Source organism: Solea senegalensis, linkage group LG18 (assembly GCF_019176455.1).
Source record: "Solea senegalensis isolate Sse05_10M linkage group LG18, IFAPA_SoseM_1, whole genome shotgun sequence".
Classification (NCBI taxonomy): domain Eukaryota; kingdom Metazoa; phylum Chordata; class Actinopteri; order Pleuronectiformes; family Soleidae; genus Solea; species Solea senegalensis.
Window position 1 is genome coordinate 10,996,591 of NC_058041.1, and position 27,103 is coordinate 11,023,693.

The 27,103-nt window shown below is 41.8% G+C and overlaps 1 protein-coding gene and 1 long non-coding RNA gene across 2 annotated transcripts in view; one reads left to right on the plus strand and one right to left on the minus strand.

Moving 5' to 3' along the window:
• LOC122758873 overlaps positions 1–27,103 on the minus strand; it is an 84,496-nt gene that overhangs the window by 42,281 nt on the left and 15,112 nt on the right. The gene's annotated exons all lie outside the window — the stretch shown is intronic.
• Positions 1–27,103, plus strand: part of LOC122758868 (disintegrin and metalloproteinase domain-containing protein 12-like) — a 74,845-nt gene that overhangs the window by 39,096 nt on the left and 8,646 nt on the right. Inside the window, exons 6-17 of the mRNA XM_044013249.1 lie at positions 759–948; positions 5,783–5,848; positions 6,852–6,923; positions 7,330–7,499; positions 8,385–8,469; positions 10,310–10,458; positions 19,766–19,943; positions 23,410–23,499; positions 23,845–24,040; positions 24,141–24,249; positions 25,616–25,814; positions 26,396–26,473. Coding sequence (XP_043869184.1) covers positions 759–948; positions 5,783–5,848; positions 6,852–6,923; positions 7,330–7,499; positions 8,385–8,469; positions 10,310–10,458; positions 19,766–19,943; positions 23,410–23,499; positions 23,845–24,040; positions 24,141–24,249; positions 25,616–25,814; positions 26,396–26,473 — 1,582 coding nt within the window. The remainder of the gene's footprint in view (positions 1–758; positions 949–5,782; positions 5,849–6,851; positions 6,924–7,329; positions 7,500–8,384; positions 8,470–10,309; positions 10,459–19,765; positions 19,944–23,409; positions 23,500–23,844; positions 24,041–24,140; positions 24,250–25,615; positions 25,815–26,395; positions 26,474–27,103) is intronic.

Here is a 27,103-nt window from a genome sequence, read left to right on the forward strand (position 1 = left end):
ACATATAAAATCATAATAAATTGGATTTCACGTTAGGTTTTGGGTTGCTTTAGGAGATATCATACCAACAGGGCTTAATAAACCGTGCTTCTATCTGAACTAATGCGCTGAGACGACACCCTATACACAAGTGAGCGGTCTAAGTGTTGGAAACAGTGTGTTTGCAGATGTCAACCAGGAGAAATGATTGCAGTAATATCACTGGACACCATCAAGAGTGTTTACACAAACCAGCCAAGTGTCTGTATACACCCTCTGCACAGTGATTTGCCTGATTGTGACACCTTTGCGTCTGACCTTGATCCTTATATTCATGTCAGCTCGGCTTGAATCTATCTTCACAAAGACACATGCACAGGACCTTTTTCGACAGAGCTGCAAAATGCTTGGCCTTCTCACGGAGACAAATAGCCTTTGGCTTGGGTTGGCAGTGCTAATACTTTTGGGGGAGTTTGGGAGTTTAGTATGAGTCCATGTGCTGTGGATATTGTGCAAGGTTTGTGAGAATCAGACGCGAGGTTGTCACTTAAATCACGCACGGAGCTTTTAAATGATGAGAAAAGTTAAGAAAGAGGAAAGACTGTCTGGAACAATGGAAAGACTAAGAGATACGGCATAAAGTCTGCCACAGCAAGCACTAATTCAAGCAGTAGCTACTATTAATAATGGTGTAGGATCACTTTCATAATGAGAATGATATATAACTTGATCTTTTGATTCTGTGTCATGTCTAACCACAGAGAGATCTGTCTCTACAGGGGTTTCATATCTCTTGAAGACAAATCCTATGTACTGGAACCATCAGCCGATCACAGTGATGGTACTCACTGGATCTACTCAGCCAAACATCTCAGTTTTGCCCCTGGCACCTGTGGCCACGACTTCAACATATCTTTTCCAACTGACCCAGCAGACAACAACAGTCCATTCAGGTCTTTCGGCACAAGGGTAAGGATTTTGAACAGCAACTGTGTACTGACAATGTGGTTTGTAAGAACCTCATTTTTTTATTGCGTTCATTGTCTTTGTGGGTGGCGGTGCATGTTAGTGAAACTGTTTTATTGATTGCCATGACATTTTGCAGTCCCCCAGAGGACTTTTGACAACCCCTTCTTTTTTTCTGGTGCCACAATGAGGTTTGCATTGAAATTATAATAACCATTGGTTATAAAACTGGTCATAAAAATGTGGTGTAGATGGTGTAATCCTCTGACTTTTCAGGCAGTGTCATTATATGGTCAACATTTTAATTATTGTCATTTCTTTCAAACTAGTGGCATTACCGTCAGCCTCAGGTTTCAAATAATGATCATTAGCAAATGTTAACATGCTAAATTATATGGTGATCACACCATGGATATCAAATGGCATGTGTCTGTTTTTTTCTTCTTCTTTTATCTTAAAATGAGTCCACCGTCCTCCATCACTGCACCCCTCACTCACAGTCTGGTCACATGACATTGGCGGTGTATGTCTGTGCTTATAGCCTGGGCTTTTTAAACCATTTACGTGGGATTAAGGGTTTTTGGATCATATCAAATCTTCCCCTTTTAATTCAACAATATCCGAACCAGTAGCTTTGACCAATAACCTGAATATCATATCGACTCCACTTGAGTTTGCAGTTGTGAACAGAGTCTTTGTGTTTGCTATTCAGACTACAGCTTTAACCAGCAGTGCTGTCAGAAAACAATCCCTCAACAGCCAAAGAGAAATATATTCTCACCACACGGTTGGCAGTTTTTAAAATGTGGTCAACAGTATTTCTTTTTGCAAACAACATTTGGATTCCGACTTTTCCCAGTCTGAACAATCACTTATCTCAGCCCTCTTTAACAAGCTCATTTGCAATGTAAATATTGGTAAGTGGCCGGCTATATCTTTTAGGAACGACTGCTGATTAAATTATTCACTCATTCCTTCCATCTTATCTGACTGTGTCCATTAGTGATCTGAAGCGTATGGAGAGCTAGGGCTGATAAATGCTCATGAAAAAGGACATTGGCTGTTAAGTGGCTACAACTTTGCCTGAAAGCGAGATCTGAATGCAGGATTGTAGATCATGTCTCCAGTCGGACCCGTCCATCCAGAATTAAACAGATTGCTGTGGAGAAACCCCACCCCGTCCTACAGCCTGCTCTGTTCCTTACTTCCCCACCCATCATGGGGGATAAATCGTACGGGCAATGGTTCCAGAGAGTCTCTATCCTCAGAGGAATTGGGCTTTAAAGATGATGAGTGCCTGTAAGTGGAAAACAGACTGAGGTAGCAGGGGTGTTGGGGTTTGGACACGGGTGATTTATCAGGTCAGTCCAATTACACAGAGATAGGCGGCTTGAAAGATGAAACACATGTTCCAGGAACCGAAAGCACACATCTCATATGTGTGATAGAGTTAATGTAAGGGGACTTTCCATTTTTCCTACAACTGACTTTTATTTTTTGCAATAATTTAATCAGTTCATTATGGGCACATAGAGATGGAGTCGATAGCTTTTGGAAAGCAGACCAAGCATGTGGCTGTGTTGGCTAAATCATCCTGCAGTTTCCCTATTAGTTTATTACTTATGCATGCAGTGATTTTTGTGATGTTTTATTGTACATCTTGATTCCTGCTGGTGATTATACTGCTGGCATCAATAGTTGCTATTGTCCTCGGTGTTAAGAGGGCTGCAGAGATTTGGCAGAGGGGAACAAATCCTGACTACAGCACAATTATCACCTTGCAGAAACACAGGAGGGATAAGATAACAAAACCAGACAAAGATTATGATGATTTATAAAAATGTGTGGGTTGTTTATGTGATCACAGTGTCCCTTTTTATTTGTTTAAAATACTACGCCCTACATAGCACAGCAAGCGTTGTCAGCATTAGAAGGGAAAATATGGAGAATAAATGAAAACAGATGTGATTAATAAGGGAGGTGGTCAAACCCAATAATCCCTGAGGCGATGAAATAAGCGAAAACCGATAAGACAGTGCAGTACTTTTCAAACGTCCATAGTTATAACCAAATGAGCTCCTCCGAGCCAAAAAGTGGGCATGTAACGTCATATTTGCTGGACTTCGGTGGCACGAACGCAGGGCAAGTTCACCTCTGCCCACTGTGTAGCGGCACTGAGGTTTGCTGCTGCTGCTTTGATAAGCTGCGACGTGTCCCGCTCGAGGGCCTGACGAGAAAGAGGCATGTTGGCACAGAGCCCTGTGATGATGAGAGGCACACTGGGCAGAGAAGGTTACAGAGATATGATGGCTGGCGGACAGGAAATTCACGTCAACAACGGGACTTCCGGCAGATCTCTACTGTCACCAATAACTGTTTCAGTCCAAGCCGTTAAACTGCAGCGCAACGTGCAGCGGCAGAGAGACTTATCTTCTGTGGTTGAAACAGGATACCACAGGGTGGAACATAATGTGGTGGTGGGATCATTTCTGAAGTGGACTGTATGGATTGAACGACTCAGTTCACTTGATTGGATTAGAAGCCCTAAAGTAAATAGGGCACTAAGGGTGGTCGTCGATTCTGTGTCAGGAGGAAGAGAAGCTAATCACAAAGCTCCATTGTTCCCCTTTCATCCTCGTCTCCACACCTGAGCCAGCTCCATTTACTCAATGAAGACTGCGATGTGATTGAAAGCTCTGAAGCTGCACGTTCACGGTTGTTTGTTTTACATTTTTTCACTGTACAGTTTATTGTATTTTGCATAATGTATGAAAACGCTTTACCATATTTCTTTGACATTAAACCACTGAGTGTACAGCATGAACAAAGGGACGAAGAAGAAAATGCTGATCAGGCCTATGAGCTCCACACAACTCTCTGTGTTTCTTAGTCTTGCAGTGCTTAGATCTCGTGTTGCCCGGCGACATTCTCTCACTGCACACATGAAGTGATTTGTTTTACGTCAAGACAAATGACAACACTACGACTTTTGAACACAAAGAAGCGACAACAAAAACTTTCAGAAGTTAGTTCTACTCCTCCCACTTTTTATCTCCAACTGCCTCAGTCAGGTCTGATAGTATTGCTTGACAGAGTTTTCAAATACAGGATGCAGCGTATAATAATGTTACATCTTTTCTGTTCACAAACCACCAAACAACATAAATTATAAAACGTTACACACTGCAGCTTAATATTGTAAAAGGTTGGATACTGTCTTTCACAATTCAAAATTGTCTCCTTTATATTTATATAATTTATTAAAGCCACATTTATCCACTTTCCTGTGGCAGGTTTAGTTCTACAGCGGAAGCTTAGTAAATAAAAATAAATTCACACCTAGTCACAAATTCAAGAAAGAGGGATTCACTTCACTGTAGTGTCCACATGCATCTCCTCACAGTGGCCTCCTAGATACATGGTTATCACCATAGGGTGCATTTAGAGCACACTTGCCCATCCCGGCTTATCTATGGAGGAGACAGATAAGAGCAGAGAGGACCTGCGCTGCCAGGCCCGCGAGGATAAAGAGGCTCAGACTGGAAAAAGGCCACAGTGTGACACTTAGCCAGCAGGACAGTTTGATCTGCAAGCGTGTGTGAGTGGAAAGAGTGAGTGTGTGCGTGTGTGTGCAGGTGAAACTGGCTTGATATCAGTTTGAGGCAAAAGTGAGGTGCTAATACAGCACGAAAGTGTTTAGATTAAATGAACTATATCAGCACAATGTCTATTCCTTGTATTTTTCCAATTATTTCTGATTTGTGAATACATTATGCACATTAATTAATGTATAATAATAATTTTCAATCTTTTCAGTCATTTTATTTGTACCTCAATTGCAGCATAGCTGTTGGGATGGCACTGGCCATCAGTCAGTTCACTGCTTTGGTCCAGACTGGATTACTGTGGATGTTGCCCTGAAATTCTGTTCAGACATTTATGATCTTTTTAGCAACAGTTAGCATTTTAACACAATGGTGATATATGTTCATTTAAGTTATTGCGTAGCCTTTGTTTGCATTTAGATCAAAACACAACTGTGCTCCTAAAGATGTTACTCACAATCTTAGCCCTAAACTTAACCAGTTCCTCAGAAATTAGTTTCTGCCTCAAGTAGGACCAGGTTTTGGTCTCCATGAGGATAACTGGTCCTGACGAGGTCAATGCTTATGCCAGAATTGGTCCTAAAGACATAACAAATATAAGGAAACATAGATTAATGTACAGCAAGGAAGAATTTTAAGGGGTTTTAAAGTTTGCTTCTGTTGGACAGATACACTCACAAATCCATACTCCACTATCCAAGTGTGCAGGTGGAGTCTCACGCTCTTTGACTTTTGTAGAGGAAATACAACCAAGGATACATCTGCTTCGTAAACAGTGACTTTATATCCTACTGTACATGCAAACAGTGCTGACACTATTGTCCACAATAGTGATTTATTAGTTAATAAGCCAGTGTTATCAGAGGTTTGTGTGGCATTACTGGCTCTTCTTAGTGAGTCAAACTCTAACTCAAAGAGTGGCTGATAGCTTTTTGCTGATTCTCACTTTAGCTTCCTTTTGTACGGAGTGGAGTAAAAAAAAAAAAAAAATATAGCCATACTGAGTGGCCACTTGCTAAATTTAGACAGCTCTTTCCACTTAGCTGCGGTTAAGTGCGTCCACCTAATGTCCTTACTCTTCTCTCCTCTCCTCAATTCTTGGTTTATCACTTTGTCATTTCCTCCCCCATTTACTGCTCTTTCTGGCCTCTTTTGTCACTTAACCTCTACCTCTCTTTTTTACGTTGTTTCTCCTTCACACCCACCTTTTCCCTGTCTGCTCTCTTTCGCAGCACAAACGCAATGCCCAGACGACGACCAAGTATGTGGAGCTGATCATTGTGGCTGATAACAGAGAGGTGAGCAGAGGTCACACAGCCTCAGTTGCCTTATCCCGCAGGAATGAGGTTCAGAGGTCACATGCTTAATGGCCCCTGCATCTCCCATGAGAAGCAGACCTTTTACGGTTGCCTCTGATGTGTGCTTACTCATCTATTTCACTGTCTAGCACCAGTTTCATCCCTCTTCCCACTTGACTCACAAATGACAGTGAATCTATTATGCACATTTTGAATTGTCTCAAGATCTGAAGGCGGTATAAGAGAAAGTGACCCTCAGTGACTTGGGCTGTCACTTTCCCCCCCCAAAAAAATCAAGTTCAAACAAATACTGTGCCATGCTATTCCTTTGAAAGTATTCAGAAATGTGACGTTCTCTGTCATTACTTGGTTTTCACACAGGATGCACGTGCAGCGCCTGAGAGCAGCTGTGTCTGCTGCATCTCGTGGGCATCTGTCCTTCATACAGGGAGTGTTTGCTGCAGAGCGTCAGTGTAGCTTCTGCTATGTCGTCGGGTAAGCAGCCTTAGCAAGGAAGCCCAGACGGCCGCCTACCTCGCCCTATCTCTAAGGCTGAGCCCGGCCACCTTGGCTTTCGGCTGCGATCTCGTTCTTTCGTTCTTTAGTTCTGTCCTGATCATATTTCACAATGAAGCTTCATTGGAAATAAAAAGAATGCATTCAGTGAACTGAAACACTGGGGTTCTTTTACATTAAAGCAGGAAGAGGTTGTGTTGTGTTTAAGACACATGCAACAGATAAAGATGCTAAAATGATGCCTACATCTGTGGTGAAAAGTTCATTGACTACTCCCAAAAAGTTTCACTGAGGAGCTGATGATAGTAAGTCAAGCAGAAGCACCACTGGAAACAAAGTGAATGCTGTGATTGGGTGTCTTGTAGCTCCAAGACTTTACACAGCTGTTACGGTGTTAATATGCCCGGAATAATGTCTTTATGAACATAGTTAATATTCAAGAACATGGATCACCTCTTCATCTTGCATGTGTGTTTGTGTTGATCAGTTTCAGAAGCAAGGCAAGGACATGGAGAGGGTCAAGCAGCGGCTGGCTGAGATCACCAATTACGTGGACAAGGTAACAATCAAATCAACAGAAAGGAAGTGGTGTTTGTGATGTGATTTATTCAAGGTCATATCAAGCCTGGTGAGAATGAACCAACCCGAGAGCCGAGGCTGATTGGATTATGAATGCATGATCAATTCCATAACGTGAATGAGAAACGTTATAAAGAGGCTGCAGTAATAAGACATAGTGTTGGCGCTGGTTTAATAAAACACAAGCACAAGGTGATTTATTCACCGGGAAAGTTGTTCACTGATTAATGATTAAGGAATCCTTTAGAGCCACTCATCTTTTTAAAATAACTATTAAAAAGCATTTGTGTTTCGATAGGTAACGCAAAGTGAATAGAGTAAACGAAATATTAAGAGGAACAGCTTTTAAGCTTTTGGCCTTAATCCAAAGCTCTCTCCCCTCTCAGTTCTACAGGTCTTTGAATATCCGAGTGGCTCTGGTTGGCTTGGAGGTGTGGAGTGACGTGGACAAGTGTCCTGTCAGCCAGGACCCTTTCACCACCTTGCACGAGTTCTTAGACTGGAGGAAGGTCAAGCTGCTGCCTCAGAAGCCACATGACAATGCCCAACTGATCAGGTACACCTCATTTATTTGCATGTTTCCTCTACAGTATACCCAGATGTATCCACTCTTTGGAAGATATGGATGAATTCCAAAGTTATTGACAGCACAATATTAGACCAAACTGTATTTTATCTATGTTTTGTTGTATGACAGCTGTTTACTCTTGAGTTGAGTTAAGATGCAGAGTGGATTTTTTTTTTCCTCGGCATAGATGATTTAATACCAACACAATAATTAAATTTTGAATAAATTTTTTAATCAATCGTAGTCATTTGCATGGTAATAGAGCCCCATTATAGAGAACAAAATGGTGACTTTAATTAATTTGTTACTAATTTTAATTTGTCATGACAACAAAACATTAACAATTTGTGGTTCCATGTGTTGGATTGACAATAATGAAATAAGATAAATGTTTCAATTATAAAGCATTAGGAAATTAGATGAAAGGAAATTAGATGAAAATATACAACCATGGACCTCGGGACACACCACAATGATTTGTTTTCAACTGACCTCAGTTCAGCATTTCCCTTGAACTTGCTGCCTGATTCAGACAACTTTAGTTGCTGACTATAATTATGTCACACAGTTTCTCACTGAATTCCTCCCTAAACAGAGGTTTAGGTGTAGAATGGGCCTCACTCTCCCTATTACATGTCAGTGAGCCTTCAAGCTGTTATTTTAAGGTGAATAAAGTTGCTTTAATACGACATTAAACATGTATTCGATGTGCAGGCCTATTAAAAAAGCCAGTGAAATGTTTCCAGGCCATTTGAGAAAGTCCTACAATATTTTGATTTGAAATTCTACACCAGCACCCTGTGGCGCCGCGGACCTTTACCATGTGCAGACACACTGAATGCTGAATGATAACCTTTGTTTATCCATTTTTAGTGGGGTGTATTTCCAGGGCACCACCATTGGTATGGCACCCATCATGAGTATGTGCACCGCTGACCAATCTGGAGGAATAGTCATGGTACGTGTACTATATTTGCTGTGTTGTCGTGAGTCTGACTTCTCGCAGAGAAAGATTCATTTCATCCTTTCATTATTTTCTTTTCCTGCTCTGCACCCTCTGCGTTGTTCTCCACCTCCCTCCAGTCTGACATAATACTCTCATATTTCTCCCCCCTGAGTCTCTTGTGTAAGGGGTGAGCTGAGGATTCCAGACTTGATATTAACCAATATTAACTTCAGGGGACACACATCATTGACTCTTTCTCCAGGAAGACGGGAATGCAGGGTTATATAGAAGCCCTCCAATTTGTGCTGATAAACCGTAGCGTGTATTGATTACGTGAGTGGAAACCTTTGCTCAACAAATGAGAGAAACTAGGCAGCCTGAATGAAAATGCAGGGGCATGTCGTAAATGATCAGCCATTACAGAACTGTAACCCTATAGTATGTGTTCAAATCATCTTGTATTCATGCAATCCGTGCTATTATTCAGGACTCTGCTTCAGAGTGGATATTTGTCTTGTAGCCTGGCTGGCTCATGGTAAGGTTTACGGCTTGTCCCAGATGGTTCTTCACTCTTGTCCTCCCAGATGGTAAAGTAAAGGCTCAGTCATTATCATAAAGCTCCGTATACATACATACATCAGGTCACAGACAGGGGATCCGTCTCAAGTACAGACTCTCTAGCTTGGAAAAATCGCAACCCTGTTGTCTTTTGTTTACAAAGTGCCTTTAAACTCATTAATTGTCTTCCCTGGTGGGTCTTATTGTTATTTCTCCAGACAGTTAAATCTTAAACATCCATTTCCAGACCATCTGGAATCTCCATTTACCATCCCTGAATGTTACATTCATTTTTTTTTGTGGGGTGGAACAACACGGAAGACAATTTCATGCAGTGAGCTCTTCATTTGCATCAGTTGTTTGGTCTTTCTAGGTTTTTGTTTTGTTCTGCATGAACTCGGGCCGTGTTGACAGGTGATGACCGTTACTTTGAAAGGCCCCAACAGCGCAGTTCATCAATCTGAAGTTGAGTTGCGCAGCGCTACTGAATAATGCACAGTGACGACGACTCCAGAGACAAGGTGCTCTGACGCACAGCTCTGCATCCACAAGGGCTGATCGCTGTCAATATATTATTTATCCCAGCTCTTGGTGTGTTCAGGTTTTACACACCTTGCAGGAAAACTCAGCAAGCAGCAACTTTCACCCTGTGTGCTACTTTTGCTTCATCCTCACCCTGTTTTCAATTTCTCTTATCTTCGCTCTGATTAGCTGTGTGATCTTTGCGATGCCCTCTCAGAGTTTTTCCCCTCATCTTTTTGTGATCGCTTTGTTCGTTTTCGCTCACGCCTCCATTTGGGAGGTTTTTGAGGATGGAGCCACACATCTGGCTCTGGGAAGGTTTGCAGAACAAGCTAAACGTGACAGCCCACATTCTGCGCTTTCATTCCTCATTTCAGTGCCACACCGTGGAGCTGTGGAAACGCTCTGATAAGCACAGATCCAGCAGCATTGTTTGTAATCTTGGCAATATGCAATTACACTCGCTTGTTTTGAGTAATGTTTCTGCATTGGGTCCGATGGGGAACAATAAGTTGGCTTGCATAAAACATTTTTTTTATTTGTCATTTTCCTCAGAGTATGTAATCTGAAATGTCTGTTTTTAATTAACTATTGTTTGCATGCAACCAAACTGCAAACTGAACACATTTTGTTATGGGACATTGCTTATTGCATCATTTCTAGGTTAGAAATACACTTGAAAATCAGTGTCATTTATTTAAAGTGTTTTATATTAATTATTCAATGACATGGCAAGTTTCATTTCTGCATGTGTGATCTTTTTTTTTGTCAGGACCATTCGGACAACCCCCTGGGTGCCGCAGTTACACTGGCCCATGAGCTCGGACACAACTTTGGAATGAACCACGACACGCCAGAACGAGGGTGTGGCTGCAGGGTGACAGTGGATCGAGGTGGCTGCATTATGACTCCCTCCACTGGGTGAGTCACAGCGTCTTTCTTGGCACAGATTGCCGACTCCTTACTCCTGCACTGCAATATCCACTTATTCTGGGGTTTTATTTCAGCCTTCATCAGTCTCAGGGTGACGTCTCGCTCCAAAACCGTACGAGCTGCATCATGATGTCAAGCCATCGTTAACTTTTATAATGTATTTTCTATCAGTCAAGAAGCAAAATGAGCCTTGGGCAAGCTGGGCTGTTGGGTTTATGTAAGATTCAACAGCTGTGCTGAGGCCCTAAGGTAATAATATGACTCATTCTGAAAAGGACTCCAGTGGTGCAGTGACGGTGCACATCCAGCAACAGCAGAAATTCACAAATGAATACTGACACAAGGTAGATGATCTGTAGCAGTGTGTACACTGCACATTTGGAGTGGGGAAAAAGTTTAAATTCCAATATCCATTCATCCATCTTCTACCGTGCCAATCTCAGCTGACATAGGGCAATAGGCGGGGTCACACCCTGGACAGTTTGCAAGTCCATCACAGGGACACGGAGACAAACAACCGGCCACTCTCACACTCACACCTATACGGTCAATTGAGAGTGTCCACTTTACCTAATCCCTGTATTGCCATATAGTTTCACATTTGTTTTTGGACAATCTTTGAAATAGTTTTCTTCCCCCAGAACAGTGACATTTCCCACAAAAATCGAGAGGTAAAAAGACAGTATATTGTAAAAAGCATATGGGACGATTTTAAGCGTTTACTGTATGTCTCATGACACCAGACTGTGTTCCATATTTGAGTTTTCTGCTTTACTGACAATGTATTGTCAGTAGGCAACTCACAAAGAACTTCCGCACGGATACGTTGTGCTCTTAAAAAGTTTACGCCACGATTATTCTGACCAAAACATTTGCAATTACTGAAAAACATGTGTTTCAATGTAATGTTTTCAGATTCTTAAACAGAGGGAGAGACGTCGCAGCTAGGATACATATTTTTCTGTGAAAAATAATTGAATAAGATCATAGATGATGAATGAACGAATTAATAATACGTCATGTGGGAAGATGCAGCTCCACTTGTGATTCTACAGAATCACAAGCACTGTAATGTTGATGAGTGAGACAGGATTTTCAAGTCACTCACATGAAATATTGATGTTTTTCTTCACTATAATAGAAATTCACCTTGATTAACTTACTCTAAGTGCTTTTATAATATTGTATATTGTCTCATCACTGTTAGAAGCCTCTAACAATTGATCAAGTGTGAGGTGCGGTCATTGAATAATCGCTAGACATGGATTGTTATGTCTGTCATGTTATCGTTGACCAAGCAGAGTGAAAAGTATCTTCTGGGTGGAAACACTGGCTTTCCTTTCCAGCCAAAGTCTAGTGGTGTGTGAAAGCCACAGACTGGTGGTTACGCTGGAAACATGCCTCTGTATTTGGTTTGGACCAGACTCACGAAAAACAGGGGTAACACTACTCTTAATTATAGACTTAAAACAACACAGTAACATTAAGATTTGTAATTTAGCACTGACTGAGGGCATCCCTGGTCAAGGACATTGTCCAAAAATGGCAACACAGTGAAAACATAGAAAAAGAAGTTAAGTAGAAAGTAGAAATAAAAGGGATTTCTTTCTCACCCGCCTCAGCTCGGTCTCTCTCCTGCTGTTGCCTTTTCTTTCACATTTGCAGCATTTTGAGTGATGCTATTCTTTGACATACGTACATGCAACTTTAATGTTGAAAAATCTCTCTGCCGCTCCTGATAAATAGTTAAATACATCTGAAAACCCTCCATTATACGTTTTTTCTATGTCAGTAATAACATATCACCTTTCCCTCAGAACATCAGCGTGTGAAGTTGCACGTCGCAGTGGCAAACGTCTCTAAATGTGGAAAAGGTTCGTGTGCCAAAGCTAAACATATGTTGGTTCCAATTTGCACAGATAAAGTGTTTTTCCACTGTTGCTGACAAAAGGAAGGGATCATCTTATCTTTGGTGTCAAAAATAAATCCCTCTTCACCTTGCTGCTGCTGTACTATTTAAATCCATGATTAAGAAAGCAATACATTTAAATAAGGATGTTTAGGAACTGTGTGTTCCCTGATTCTGTTTCAACACTTAGTTCTAGGTCAGTAACGTATAATATACTCTGCCCAAGGCAACACTATATCCATAGGTCCAGCCCACAAATGCTTTAAAATCCTTGGACACACACAGGCACTGCTGCGATCGCCTGGATGCTTTTCATCACTGACAGCTACAGTTTCTTTTTGTTTCATAGCATTGATTGCCATGTTTTTTTCCAGAAAAACACAGAGTTCCTGTCAAAGTCCAACCTGATTGTGCATAAAGACTCTTAAACTTGGATGTCTTAGTACAAATATCCCACTGATTACCAGCACCTGCATTTCGTATCTGAAAATGCTGGCACAACTTGCCTGCACTCAGCCAGAGACAAGTACCTGTTTTGTTTTTTTGGGGCTATTTTTGCTGGTGCTTCCCTTTCATCAAATAGAATACAAGCAGTTCTTCTTTTGTCACTGCTTATGTACCGACCCATCAAAGTCGTGTGGATTTGCTGTAGCTCCAGAAACAGTGCAGAGGAGATAATGAGATCCAGTGCATTGTTATTTCGCTGGGCTTGCAGGGGTTTGGGGGTTACGGGTAGGTGGCGGTAGGGGAGGGCAATAAAAGCGTTAGCTGTCCCAGTGCCAGCCGCACATCTGCACAGAACACTGCTTATTTCCTGCTCACACTGGTCACGGCCAATTGTTGCGTCCCCCCCTCATCATTCATCGCTCTGCCCCATTATGTCTAAATGAGAACATGTTGGCATGTCTCGTCCTCTGAGATTACATCTCCCTATAAAACACGTACAGTGATCGACTCGCCGCTGGCTACTCCACAGTCACAGGAACAAATACGTGCACAACCACATGAACTCCACAGGGTATCTTCACTTCCATTGTTACCTGTCTTTAGGGTGGATTGTCTTAGTCGTTTACTATTATTCTGACAGTCTTTTATGAACACAATTGGGCCGTTAACTATGTGAACCCGGAAACAAATCAGGTGCCTGGTTTATGATACACGAAGAAAATGGGCTTAACACCAGTGTGAAAGCCCTATAAATGATTCAACAGACTTGAAAAATGGAGCTGGTTTCCAGATGGATGCAGATGATGTCATTTCTGTCCTCAATTCACACCAAAAGTGGTGAAAATGTACACAGTGCATGGCTAAACTAACAACTTTGCATAACAAAACTGTTACATAAATGTATATATAAATTTTTTTGATGGATAATATGTAGATCATTTGTGCCATGTGTCATAAAGACTGATTTATTAATTGATAGACAGATTCCAGGAATGTTTTATTCAACCAGGGTTGATTTCCTCATAGGTCAGGTCCTAAGTGATGACTGGAGCACATTTTTGTACAGACACTGAGGTATTGTGTCATAAAATAATCAGGAATCACAGAAATGTCCAAGACATGCCATAGAAATATGACCCATGCCCTGCTGAAGAACAGGAACTCTCTAGTAGGCCTTGTTAAATTGGTTCCACAGGGAAATCAATGTAAAAATGCTTTTCAGTATCTAAAACATAGGACAGACAGACAGGCACCAAAGGCCATAACTGATCATATCACCTAATGTCACTGGCCAGAGCCCCGCCCTTATGTTCACAAAGAAAGCCGTAAAATTCATATTCAATGAGTGTTGTGAGGCAAGTATGAATTAGTTGCCATAGTCACAGTTGTCAGGTTTGATTTAGCTTGTATGGAGATTCATGCCAGAAGATTGAGGTCCACTTCTCTCCAAAACCTCATAAAACCATGATAAAAAAAAATTAAGATTTTTGCACATTTTGTGTTGTGTATGTTCAAAATGTTCTCATCATGATGGAAACGTATTTGGCATATGTGTCACTGGGGTGGCCAGCGGATGTGATTTAAAGCTCGATCAGGGTTTTATGGCAGAAAAGATGTCACATATATTGGGTGGGTTTTTTTTCCTGAAGCAAGGAGCTCTGCCCAACTAAATATGGGCTGAAGGGAGTTGTGTATTTAAATCACATTCTTTGCTTCTTATTGCTGGTGAAAAAAAAAAGAAAGTTTGGATTTGTGGTCTGCTGCAAAGTGACACATAAACATGCACTGGCAATATTATCGAGCTATAAATATAAGGAACGTCTGTCTGTTCATCACTTAACTGTCCAACAGGTCACTAGACTCGGGGCACCAGTGTGTGCAGTTTCATGGCAAGGAAAAAACCATGTAACATAACATGACATCTATCAAGCAGGCAGACTATAGTTGAAGTAGAAACTGCAAACTGCAGATTTGTTGTGGATTATTCCATGTCGAGGGGATGTTTGACTGACTTTTTTCATGGAGAGGATGTTGCGATGTAATGAGGGGAAACCATGCTTTTTTGTTTCCTGGCCCTAACAAGTTGCCTTTTTGTGTTTAAACCTAGCCACATTTATAAACAGGAAATGATTAGCATTACCCCCATTACTACATTTCTGCCAAAAGTGCCACAAGCAGTTAAAGCACTGTGATGCACATCTGTAGACGTGTTCCGAAATAACACAATTTTGGCTTGTGCTCTTTTCAAAAACGTTCAGAAACGTACAATAGCCAAAGGACAGTAGAGACAGAAAGGAAAGTATGTTGTTTCTGATGTGTACAGTCAGACATTCCACTTCCATGGTTATTTCATTTCATGGTTAAATTCTTTAACTCTTTAGAAAACTCTGAGTTGCCTGTCACAGTTCATCTACCTCCTTGTAAAAGGCAGTAGTTCTGTGAGATGTTTGAAAAACGTCTGCTCTGTAAGATCTTAGAGGTCCTGTGGTTTCTTATCACCAGACCCTCCACTGATCCAGGTGAGCCTTGCTTCTGGCCTTTTGCTGCAGCTTGGTCGCAGTGATGGCTTTGTACACGTCTACAGAACCTCTGAGGCTTAGGAAGCAACTGTCAAACACTGACTGTGAGTAAGAGACAAACAGGAGAAGGCAGTACGGAGAAGAACTGGAACACAGGTCTGGTATTAACACCTCAGTGATCCTCAGTGATCCCATAGCACAAGGCCAGCCGTAAAGGTCTAGTATGTAACATTTAGGGCTGAAACTAACGATTACTTTCATAATTGATTAATATGTCGATTACTTTCTCAATGAATAATTGTTTGGTCCATAAAATGTCAGAAAATGTTGATCATTGTTTCTCAAACCTAGAAAGGATGATGTTCTCAAATGTCTTGTTTTTGTCCAAAAATCAAACATTCTATTCAGTTTTAATGACTTCTTCATTATATGGAGCAAAGAGACCAGAAAATATTCCATTTTAAGAAGCTGAAAAATTTGAAATCTTGTTTAAATTCCTTAAAAACACTTAAACCGATGTCAAAATAGTTTACAATTAATTTAGTGAGTCATTGTTTCAGCCCTAGTAACATTGTTGTTTGTCAGAAATTGAATATACTACTCATAAGGATGTTTGTTTAAGTGTATTACTGCTCTAAAAATAGAAACATTGTGATATTTGTTGCCTTATAATAAGCCTTTTATATGTACATGAGGCAAAGGTTTTTCTTTACAGGGGCGACCTTCTTGTGCCGGTATGAATGGACAAACCAGCCAGAGTCTGTGTTCTGAACTTTAAAGCAGAAGCCTAATTAGCAAATTTAGAAAAACGTTATCCATTCTGGTATACAAAGGCCATCATCTGCAGTCTCTCATTCTGTGTAAGAATGTCACTCATTCTTACACACTGGACCTCACACTCATGTTTTTGACAATGACAACCAGCGTGACTATTGGGGCAGCGGCTGCAAATAAACGAATGTACGGTACAAGCACTGATGAGAAAGAAAACTGAAACTGCAGTAAGTCAGATGACGTCAGCTGATGAGGTGGTCTCTAATCCATCCCGAGGATGGATTGCATTCATGCATGTTTAGGAGAGTGGTCACATGCATCCTCAAACCACTTCCAAATGTGGTTTCTTTGATCAGATCTGGGGAACATTCAGGATGAAATGGGAGTGTTCAGATCTTCTCTAAGCGTGGTCTGCCAGTGAATGGATGACTTGGAGGATGTTGATCCCAGGTCTGCACTGCGGTCTTTGGGATCAGGCAGAGGTGAACTTGTCACATCCTTTGTAAAAGTAGAACAAGATGAGCAGAACCCTGAAGGTCACAGGGTCATGATAGGTCTTTTCTTTTGAGGTGGGGGGCCCAGACTCCCTTGGGATGAGTGGCTGTTGAGTGTTTAGTTTGCTGTGAGCCCCAGATGTGCACACGATGACTGGCCCTGGAACTGCTTTACAAGCCCAGGGGAATGCAGCTGTGAAATGCCATCGACTGTAATTCATCGATGCCTCTGACTTTTCACAGTCATTATTTCTGCTCTCACCCCCACACTGTTGCAGGGTAGACCAATTATTTCTGTATTGCCTCTCATAAAGAACAGCTGGATCCCGAGCTGCTCATGTATCCAACTCTAAAAAAAACAAACAGCAAAAACAAGGATGTGACTGTTTGTCATGTATTGCATGTGCTGGTAACTGAAGAGCAGGGCTGCGTTCATGGATATTGGATGGATGCTGCATAGCGAGTGGGTACAACTTGAGCGAGCAATTATGGCTCAGGATTTGGGGGCAAAGGGGAAAGGAAGAACAGCAGTGGCCAAGGAAGTGGCCTGACTTTAGGAACAGCAGCCTTGACAGCTGTTCATCACAGCAGGATCCCCTGAGGTGCACAGACAGGAATTACTACAACATTCCTCGCAGCTCTTTTCCTCTCCACTACAAATCCACTCTGATATTTAGCTTTAAGCCGGAGTGCCTGTAGTTCTGTGTCAAGGTAGCCCACTTTCACCTGACACAACCTCTGGTTAGTGCTGACGTTAGAGAGCAGCGGGGCTGTGGATGCGCGGGGGGGCGGGTCAGCGGGGTCAGCAGCAGGAGTTGACGTAAACTGCCCTCACACATGACGGAAATCAAAGGCGAGCCGAGATTGAGGTCATGTCAAAACACTCACGCGGTGTCATGACATATTCAGAGTCATACTGGATGTGAAACCCAATCAGGGAGAAAAACACCACTTGTTGTCAACAGTGAGCGGCATAAAAATGAGGAGAAAAAAAACGTCCAAGACTAAATGTATCATGAGTTGAAGGTAGAGCCTCGGAGATGAAAACAAAGTGGAACTGCACCTCATTTAACCTCGTGTTGCACTCTTTAAAACCTCTGCTTGAGCGACAGTAATCAGCTTGCAAAGGTACGGCGCCGATGTGTCTCGGTTTGTTTCAGGATTGTGTGTTAAACTCTAAAATGTCCCTGTTTTTTTAACTTTCACAACCAAATTGTCCCAGTTTTTATCACAATCCAAACAACTATTATTGTGTTGCACTCTTACATACATTTACAGCTGTGTCCTCTTCTGACACGCCTTCAAATACCAAAACAGCTAAGAAAACATAAAGCACGACATTTATGTTTCAACACTTTGGCTGGTACGGACCACTAGAAATCATTGTATAATGCCATTGTTTTTGGTTGATTTTTCTTTCCTCCATCGGACAGAATATGACAGTTTAATATGAACAAATTATACACAAACAGTTATTAAGCAACACTTGGTCAACGATTGATCTGCCTCTCTAATTTGTACTTTGTGCCTACAAAAATGAAGTTTAAACTAAATTATAATGCAGGAAATCAAAAAAATGAACTGGATGAAAAGATAGATGAAAAGTTAGATTTTTCTGAGAATCAATGTGTAAATGTACAAAAATGAGCAATAACTGAGTAATAACCAATTATTAAAAGATGGTAAAAATCAGCCCGATTACAGACTAGGTAGACAGATTACTTGGTCTACATCTATAAGTGCACAAGCAAGAATGAGCAGCACATCTAAGGGTCCCAGAATGGTCCACTGAATATGGTCACACTATATCAAGGACCATGTTTGTGCTTGTGTTGCTCCGTGAAGCCACAACAGCTCAGGCTGAATAAAACCGGCCCTAAAGCACAAGCTCTTTGTTAAACATGCTTAATAAAAGATGCATTGATCTCGCCAGTGCCACAACAATCATGACATGTTTGCTGTCCTTTGAACACTGTCATTTCCTAGACCAGAAGCACTTTGCAAACTAACTAGCCAATTTCCACTGCTGTCATTTTGGAAAATGCATTATGCACTGACTGAATATATGGAGTGTGTTTGATTTACTATGATGACAGTTTGCTTATCTGGACTTCCCTTCTCCTGACAACCATCTGTTGTGGGTGGGTTGCGGCTGCTGTTGCTGGCTGCATGCTCCGTTTATTTATTATCTTGACTACAGCAGAGTTAGTGCTCTCACTGCTGTGACAGGGGGAGAAAAAAATCTCTCTCTGACCCATGCTAAGGAGAGAAAATGAGCCCTTTGAGCCCACAGGGCCAAATGGGCAAGTGGGTGGCAGAGGTAGCCGAGCTGTAAAGACACAATTGATGGTGCACTTCACAGCATGCATTTTGAAAAGTCAAGTGCTTTTCACAGAGCCAAGTAAAAGAAACCATTTGGGATTGTACAGTAAGTTGCCCTGGATCTCCCACTTAATGTCTCCCACGTGCTCTCATCTCTAAGAGCAGATACAGTCAGTGTAAGTGTGAATATTACATACTGATTCACCCTTTCTGGCCTGCATGTGCTGAATGTTCCTGATGTGGGTGGATGTATTAAAAACCTCATATGGTGTTTTTGGTTTTTTTTATGAAGAGACACATAGGGAGCAAAATACGAGCCGCACATATCCATGTTCACTTCACACACACATGCACACGTTGTCAACCGAGGCACTATATTATCACAGAAAAGCTCAATAAAGCCACATGAGGTATGTAACAAAGCTTTTGGCAGACACAACCCTAGGCTGTGTGCTTTCCCCCCATCCAGCAGACCACCCTCTCTGTCTGCTCCAAAAACAATATTAAAAACACACAACCCCCTGTTTCGGCCAAATTTATGGGTGTTGCAAGTCTTGCAAAGGAAGCACTTTTTGGTATGAGTTTTTATGATTCACTGTCTCATAAAATATGTCTTATCAGATCTCCCGCTCCCTGAGGAGGGAGAAGCCGGTGGGGCCCTGTGCGTCTCACATGCTGATTGAGTTTTGGAGAGGGCGTATTGAACTCGAGTGGTTAATTGATTTTGTGATTAGCAGCAATTAGCTCTGATTACATCGCACTGAAGAGGGCCCTTGTGGGGAACACATTTGTTGTCCCAACGCTGACTCTGTCGACTCTGTCGCTCGCAGGTATCCGTTCCCAACCGTGTTCAGCAGCTGCAGCAAGAAGGACCTGACGGCCAGTTTTGACAAAGGCGTCGGGATGTGTCTCTTCAACATGCCTGAGGTCAAAGTGCTCTACGGTGGCCAGAAATGTGGCAATGGCTACGTGGAGGAGGGAGAGGAGTGTGACTGTGGCGAACTTGAGGTGAGCATGATATAGCTCATGGTAAACACGCTTTGTTTTCATCCCAGGCATCCCATAATTCTTGAGCGCTCTTGTTTTACTGTATGTCACTTCTGCCAGAAAGCAAATCTCTCCTATACAGTAAGTACTAGCCATGAATCATTTTTAATTACATCTACCACATTTGAGAAATGAACCAAGCAGGAGCAGCAGTGTGGGATTCTGCAACTTGCCTGACACAAACTAACACTTCCCAAAGCGAAAACAAACAGCACAGCAGTGACTGCCAAACGGCTGTGCCTCCATCAATACAAATCCTTGTAAAAAAATCATTTTAAGCCTGGAACAACGCCAGCCAGCAACACAGTGAAAGGTGACAATTAAACATCTGATTATGAGCAAAAATTATACAATTATGTGACAAAAAAGAAAAAGGGACTAAACAGTGTACAGGATTATTCCAAGAGCAAAGGCTCGCTTCCTTTTGAATTTAAGCTTGTTTGTTTTGCATTGGGTCTACTTTCCCAAACTTTTAATAAGGGGAAAAGCCATCGTGACCCAGTTCACCATTTAAATCATGACAAGAGAAAGTTTTCGAATAATATAATAAAGTCTCTGGCTATTTATACTGTATCTGTTCTGCATGTTGTTGAAAGCATCAACACATAAATCAGACTTGAAAGGGTGGGAAAAAATGAAATTGGCAACGTTATTTGGAGACCCCAAAAATAAATCTCCTGCGACCTGGGAATGACTTTTTGTACTGCATGTGGTAAAGGCAACATAGAGCTGAACAATCTCATTGTAGCACACATGAGCCAACACCATGTTTGCAGTTGTGGTTAACATAATCAAAGATGTTGTTAGAACTAAGGACTGCCAGTGGCGTAGTGTTTTCCCTTTTGACATCACAAATGAAACATGTTTCTCTTCAAATTTACTTGCATTTTACAGTATATGATGGTCTTATGGCTTCTTACAGGAGCATATACCATTTTGGTGAGTCTCCCTTGGATGGTTACAATATTATGCAGAAAATGAATGTGTTTATTTATTTAGATTTTTTTTTACTTTTTGCTCTCTAGTAATACAAACACACAAAATAAACATCCAGATTAGAATGTGAATTTATTCCTTCTCTGCAGGAGGAGGACTGTGTGATCGTGGTACAACTCACTGAGTGGAAACATCACTGACAGCTTCGCCCTGTCAACTTATGAATTATTTAAAGGCATCTGCATTGGCATGCACATACGTAATGATGGCACATGTTGCCAACAGCTCTGACTGCGGGACGATAGAACAGATAATCGTGACGCGATCGACAGAGACGCGAACAAAACCATGAAATGAAGGCGCCATCTATTATGACTTGGAAGGACAGTTTGAATTATATAATGGGCTGCATGACATGAGTGAGCTTCTTTGTATTTGTTTACACCTTCATGCCCAGTGATTCTTTTTTTCTCTTCTTCCCTGTGAGCTGTTCAGGCTCCAGCCAGGGTCAGACTGAAAGTGGCCTTGTCCTTCAAAACAAAGAACAAAGTCCCACAGGCCTGAGCCAGCAGCGATAATAATGCTCTCCACAGAGCTGAGCAGCAACAGACAAAATGAACAACACCTCTCTCCACCATTAAAAGCCTCATTAAGGGGGGAAAAAAGGCCGGGTCCTAGTCCTCACAATCACAGGCTACTTCTTTTCAGCGTGATTCATCTGTGTCCTTTGGCCCAAGAGTCCATGAGAAAGTCCCTAATGGTTTTCAGGCTGAAAGCAGGTCTGGAAGGCCCTGCATGACAGTCTTACTTCACTCAGGCTGTACAGTGAGCTCAGACTTCAATGACAAGAGGGAAAGAGAGCTGACCCTCAGGTGCACACAGCAATTCTGTGTGAGCTCACACGCTGAGCCCTGATTCAAGGGTGCACCTGCTTCCACCTGTATCAGAACACCGAGAGCTGCAGACTTGGTGCAGGGCACGGCTCGCGATAAAAGCCAGCATCAAGAAAATATTTCTTTCTTAGAATGATTTAAAATCCTGTGATACACCTCTCACATTTAATATTAAACGTGTTTCAAGGTCTTCGAGATATTCAATCTGAGTTTTGGCTGCAGCTCAGAAGAAGTAGGTGTGAATGGCTGATCGCACGGTTGCAGCACTAATACTTTATACAGATATTGAAATCAGACAACTTGGCGACACAGCACTGCAAATAAACGTGTGCAGTATTTTATGTTTTGTTTTTTTTACGATCCCACTGTTGTGGGTGCTTATAAAGAAAGAAATTACATTTTATGTTGAGATTTATCCTTGGGTTGGGCTTTGTTTAATGGATGGATGGATGACTTGAGATAGGAAAACAATAACTGAATAAAGTAACTTCCTGAAAAAACTATATATAAAAGTTGACATAGTCTTCCAGTTGCAAAATGAAAGTTTTCAGGCCTTGACTTTGGTTATTTGAATGTCACATGTTAAGTTCAGACATTTACATTTAAGCATTTAGCAGACACTTTTATGCAAAGCGACTTACAAAAGAGGAATACGCTACATAGAAGAAGTCTTGGAAAGAACTCCACTAGATAGGAACAGTGGACTGACGGAGGGAGGGTGAGAGTGCTGAGGTGGATCCAAGTGCTGGTGAGGGGGTTAGGGTAAGTGCTTGGACAGAACATGGTATAGTGGAAGTGTCCACTCGTATGTGCTCATTGCTCTAAATGGGAACATCATTTTAAAAATAACATCATGGTGTACTGGAGAGGATCTAAACCTAGCGACTGAGATCATTAACTCCTCGGGATAATGTTTATTGACGATAAAAAATAAAGTGAAAAGAAGGCTCATTTTCCTTTAAAACCATCAACGTTACTGCTGCTGCCATCTTACTTCTTAGGCTTTGCTTTTCCGACTGATAGACATCCACTTTTATTTGCAGTCTATGTTTATGACACTACAACATGTATGGGATCAACTCCAGTAGTTTCTGGACCGTATCTGCCTACCTATACCAGAGGTTTAGTTATCCACTATGAAGGAATAGTGCACAAAGCTGCTGGTAATTTCCAATGTTTTTATCCAAAAACAGATATAAATAGTTTTTTTTATCAGTTTTAACATCACGTCATGCTTGGCATGGTGCCGTGACTTTTGCATTACTTTTAAAAGCCAACTCCTCTAGGTTACGCAACATTTAAATTGTTTGCCCTTTACTTTTCTCCCGGTTTTTCAATTTCCCTTACCATCAGGTCACAGCCACAGAGGTCTGAATGAAGTTGTAAGTCCTGTCAGATGGAAACGTTATTTTTAGAGACGTAGAAAATGCAGTTTTCTCTTCCCTGCCAAGGTTTTTCCACCTGCTGCTGAATGTCGTCCTGCTAGGTTGCAATCTTCTTGATAACAAAGTCTTAGCGCCGCCTCTGAGGTGAAATATGATCCATTTATTTTGAGTTAAATTTTAAGCTTACTTTCTCATTTCATTTCCCATCTGTAGGAATGTATGAATCCCTGCTGCAACGCTACCACGTGCACTCTAAAGGGGGATGCTGTCTGTGCACATGGACAATGCTGCCAGGACTGTCAGGTAAAAAAAAAAAAAAATCATGACAGTTGATTCAAAAGCATCTTGGCATTAAGACGTTACCCTGAGTCTTAAATCAACACCAGTAATAAAATTTAGAGGATAGTTCTCCAGTTCTCTTCTCAGCTCCCTGCAAGTTTTATTTGAGTTTTATGTTTGAGTTAGGAGTTTTCCAACCATGGTGTCTTTGCAGTCTCTGGTTCATAGCCTATCATAAAATTTAAGGGGATTTCTCACAAACTTGTCATGGACTAATGTAATCAGCTGTTCTTATGACCCCAGGCTTGGGTCCCTGCTTTGCTTACATTGTTGCTACAATTTACAATTTTCGGTTTTTAAATGTTGCAGCTGAAGCCGGCGGGCACGCCATGCCGTGACTCGAGTAACTCGTGTGACCTGCCAGAGTTCTGCAATGGCACCAGCCCTCACTGTCCCGCCAATGTCTACCTGCACGACGGCCACGCCTGCCACGGCGTGGACGGCTACTGTTACAACGGCATCTGCCAGACCCACGAGCAGCAGTGTATCACACTGTGGGGACAAGGTACACTGAGGGCTCCGCTGCACCGCTCACACAATAAGTACATGTCTCTATTGTGGTCGCCATTTTTCAAAAATAATAAATGTATGATCATGTGTGATAGGAGCCAAGCCAGCTCCAGGAATCTGCTTTGAAAAGGTCAACTCAGCTGGTGACCCTTATGGCAACTGTGGCAAGGACTCCAAAGGCTCCTTTGCCAAATGTGAAGCACGGTAAGACCTGATGTCTGCATTACAAGAGAATATTGTGTCAAGAATTTGGCTTGAGTGAACCCTTTTGAGGGTGCTGTGTGTACGAATTAGTGACATCTCATGGTGTTACTGCAGATTGTAACAAACAGAGGACTCCTTTGCTCACCCCGGCCTTTCCCGAGCATTTCAGGGAACTATGGTGGCCATCACATTCCTTCTTTCTTTTTCATCTGCATAACGACCATCCGGTTTCAAAATAGGAAATGCACGCTGGTATGATAGCATTTTCATTTTTAGTCAGGCAAAGGAAGGGAAAAACAAATGTCGATGGCGCTCAGCCAGAGAGGACGACATGCCTTTTCAAGAGCGACATTTCAAGGCAAAGGCGAAGACAGCAGAGGACGGAGATACCAAGACAGCACATAACAGCACTATTCACAGGACGGTGCACACAAACTGTACCCAGATGTCTACAGTGAACAAGCGAGATAGGTCGACAGAGTATATTGGTGATGACGCCACGTGAGCGCAGGTTATGGGACAGATGGTGACTCCTTACTGGTGAGTTTTCCCTCCAGTCTCCCACAGTCAGGGATAATGAACAACTTATTTTAGGTCTTATGTCCAGATTAAATCCTGAGATCAAACGAGCTCCAAGCTCCTAACTACACCCTCTCGCTGGTTTAACCCTCGCCTTAAGAACATAGCAAAGGCTAAGGCTACTGAAACCTAACAATTTTTATTTTAGAATGATTATACACTTACTGTATACAAACATACCAATAAGTGCTATATTCATTTTCTGCCAGTAAACCCTCCTAAGCGTTACACACTGGACCTTTTAAATCACACGTTTTTATTGCAAGAGACTCGTAATAATATACTATATATGACTGACCTTAGTCCTGAAACATTCAGCTGATTCAGCGATTGTTGTTTTTTAAGTAATTAAAAGAGCAAAACTGCCAAATTGGCAGCAACCTCTTAAATGTGAGAAGTCTCTGGACTACTTTGCTTTTTTTTTTTTTACTATTTTAAACTGCTCCCTTTTTTTGACTCCTTATTGACTGTACAACACACAGTGTTAGTTACGGTGCAAGACTGGGCTATGGCAACATGTGGTCATAAACTATGAATTAAAAAAATCCCATGAAATTATCCAAATGATAATTAGTTGCGTCTCTTTGTTGAATGCAGCGAGTTACACAGTCTTTGAGTCTGTGGTCTGAAAACAACACAAACAAGCAGCCTCTTCTGTCGCCTCTCTAACTGCATAGAAAGAGTGAGAGTAAAAATAATCTCATATCTATGCATTTGGGAGAGACACGGGAACATGTTATTCAATTATCACATTGTGAGTCTCCTGTGTTGTTTGTTCTGTTTGCAGGGATGCTAAATGTGGCAAAATCCAGTGTCAAGGAGGAGCTAGCCGCCCAGTAATTGGCACCAATGCGGTTTCCATAGAAACAAACATACCCCTGAAGGAAGGGGGAAGGATACTGTGCCGAGGTACACACGTGTACTTGGGCGATGACATGCCCGACCCCGGCCTGGTGCTGACGGGCACCAAGTGTGGAGAGGAAATGGTGAGAACAGATGCTCGAGATGGTTTTTATCACAGTAATGATGAAAGGCGGGACTGTAATTTGTAATGGAGTATCTTTAGAACATCTTTAATATCATATCTCTCCTATAATGGCTGACTTGTGATGTGACAAGTCATGACTAAGATGTTGAAGTGGTTTTCAGGGCGTGTCCTGTTGTCAATTCAGGCTCGCACCGCCCCAGACACTTTACTGACCGACGATTATAGCCTATTTGGCATCATGCATTGCTCATTGATTTAAACATTGTCACTTCAGCGAAACATTCACAAATCCATTTAGTCTAATTTACTTGTTTTGTAAAGGAAGAACCGGCGTTCCTCCTCATCTGTAAAGTACTTGGCATTTTTCTGGCCTCACTATTATTCACTAAGTCTTTACTCACAGCCTGAATATATCCAGAAGAGACACTGAGTATCTTCCAAAATATGCTTACACCTGAAGAGGTCTTTCAGTGGTAAATAAAAAAAAGGTACAAGTTGGATCTGCTTGAACTTTATCTTAAAACATTTAAGAAACAATACTGTAATATTCTTGTGCTCAAATGTGTTTATCTTTCTTAGATGTGTCTCAATCGCCAGTGCCGGAACGTCAGTGTTTTCGGTGTGCACGACTGTTCGGCGAAGTGCAGCGGACGCGGGGTGAGTGGGACACCTTTCAATTCTTTTTCTGGCAGCATGAAAGACAAATGGAATATGTGTCTGTCTCAAAAAAAACCCTCACCACGTTTAGCTGTCTGCTTAAAATGCTCCGACCTGCCTTCATACACACACGATCTGTTGAGCTGTGACATGTTATACTGACAGCAGGGAGACATACATGCACTGCCTTGCAATCAATCAATGTTGAAAGGCTCAATCAATTAGTTATAATGGCTTTATTTATGTTCGGCCTTAAGTGCCATTCATCATACTCTCCAGCCGCTGTCCTTGTCCCACAAACTTGTGTTGAAATATGAGGCCCGTGCTTTGTTTGGCTAAATCCTGGGAGCAGTGACACACAGTTTGACTTTGAGCCGGGGAGCATGGTTATTGAACTTATGTGAAAAATCTATGGGTGTCCTATTAAAAATGAAATGTGTATTTTTTAGTATTACTCTTAAGTTCTGCTGGTCGGTCCCACAGGTTCTGTGACTGGCTAAGTTTTTCCCTTCATCAGAGCTACAGAGGAAACCCCTTTTTTACTGCCTCTTGAAATGAAACATCTCCAGTTGTTATACATTCACATTTGTGAGCGCCGTTCCAATTAAGACATATCTGTTAAGCTCCAAG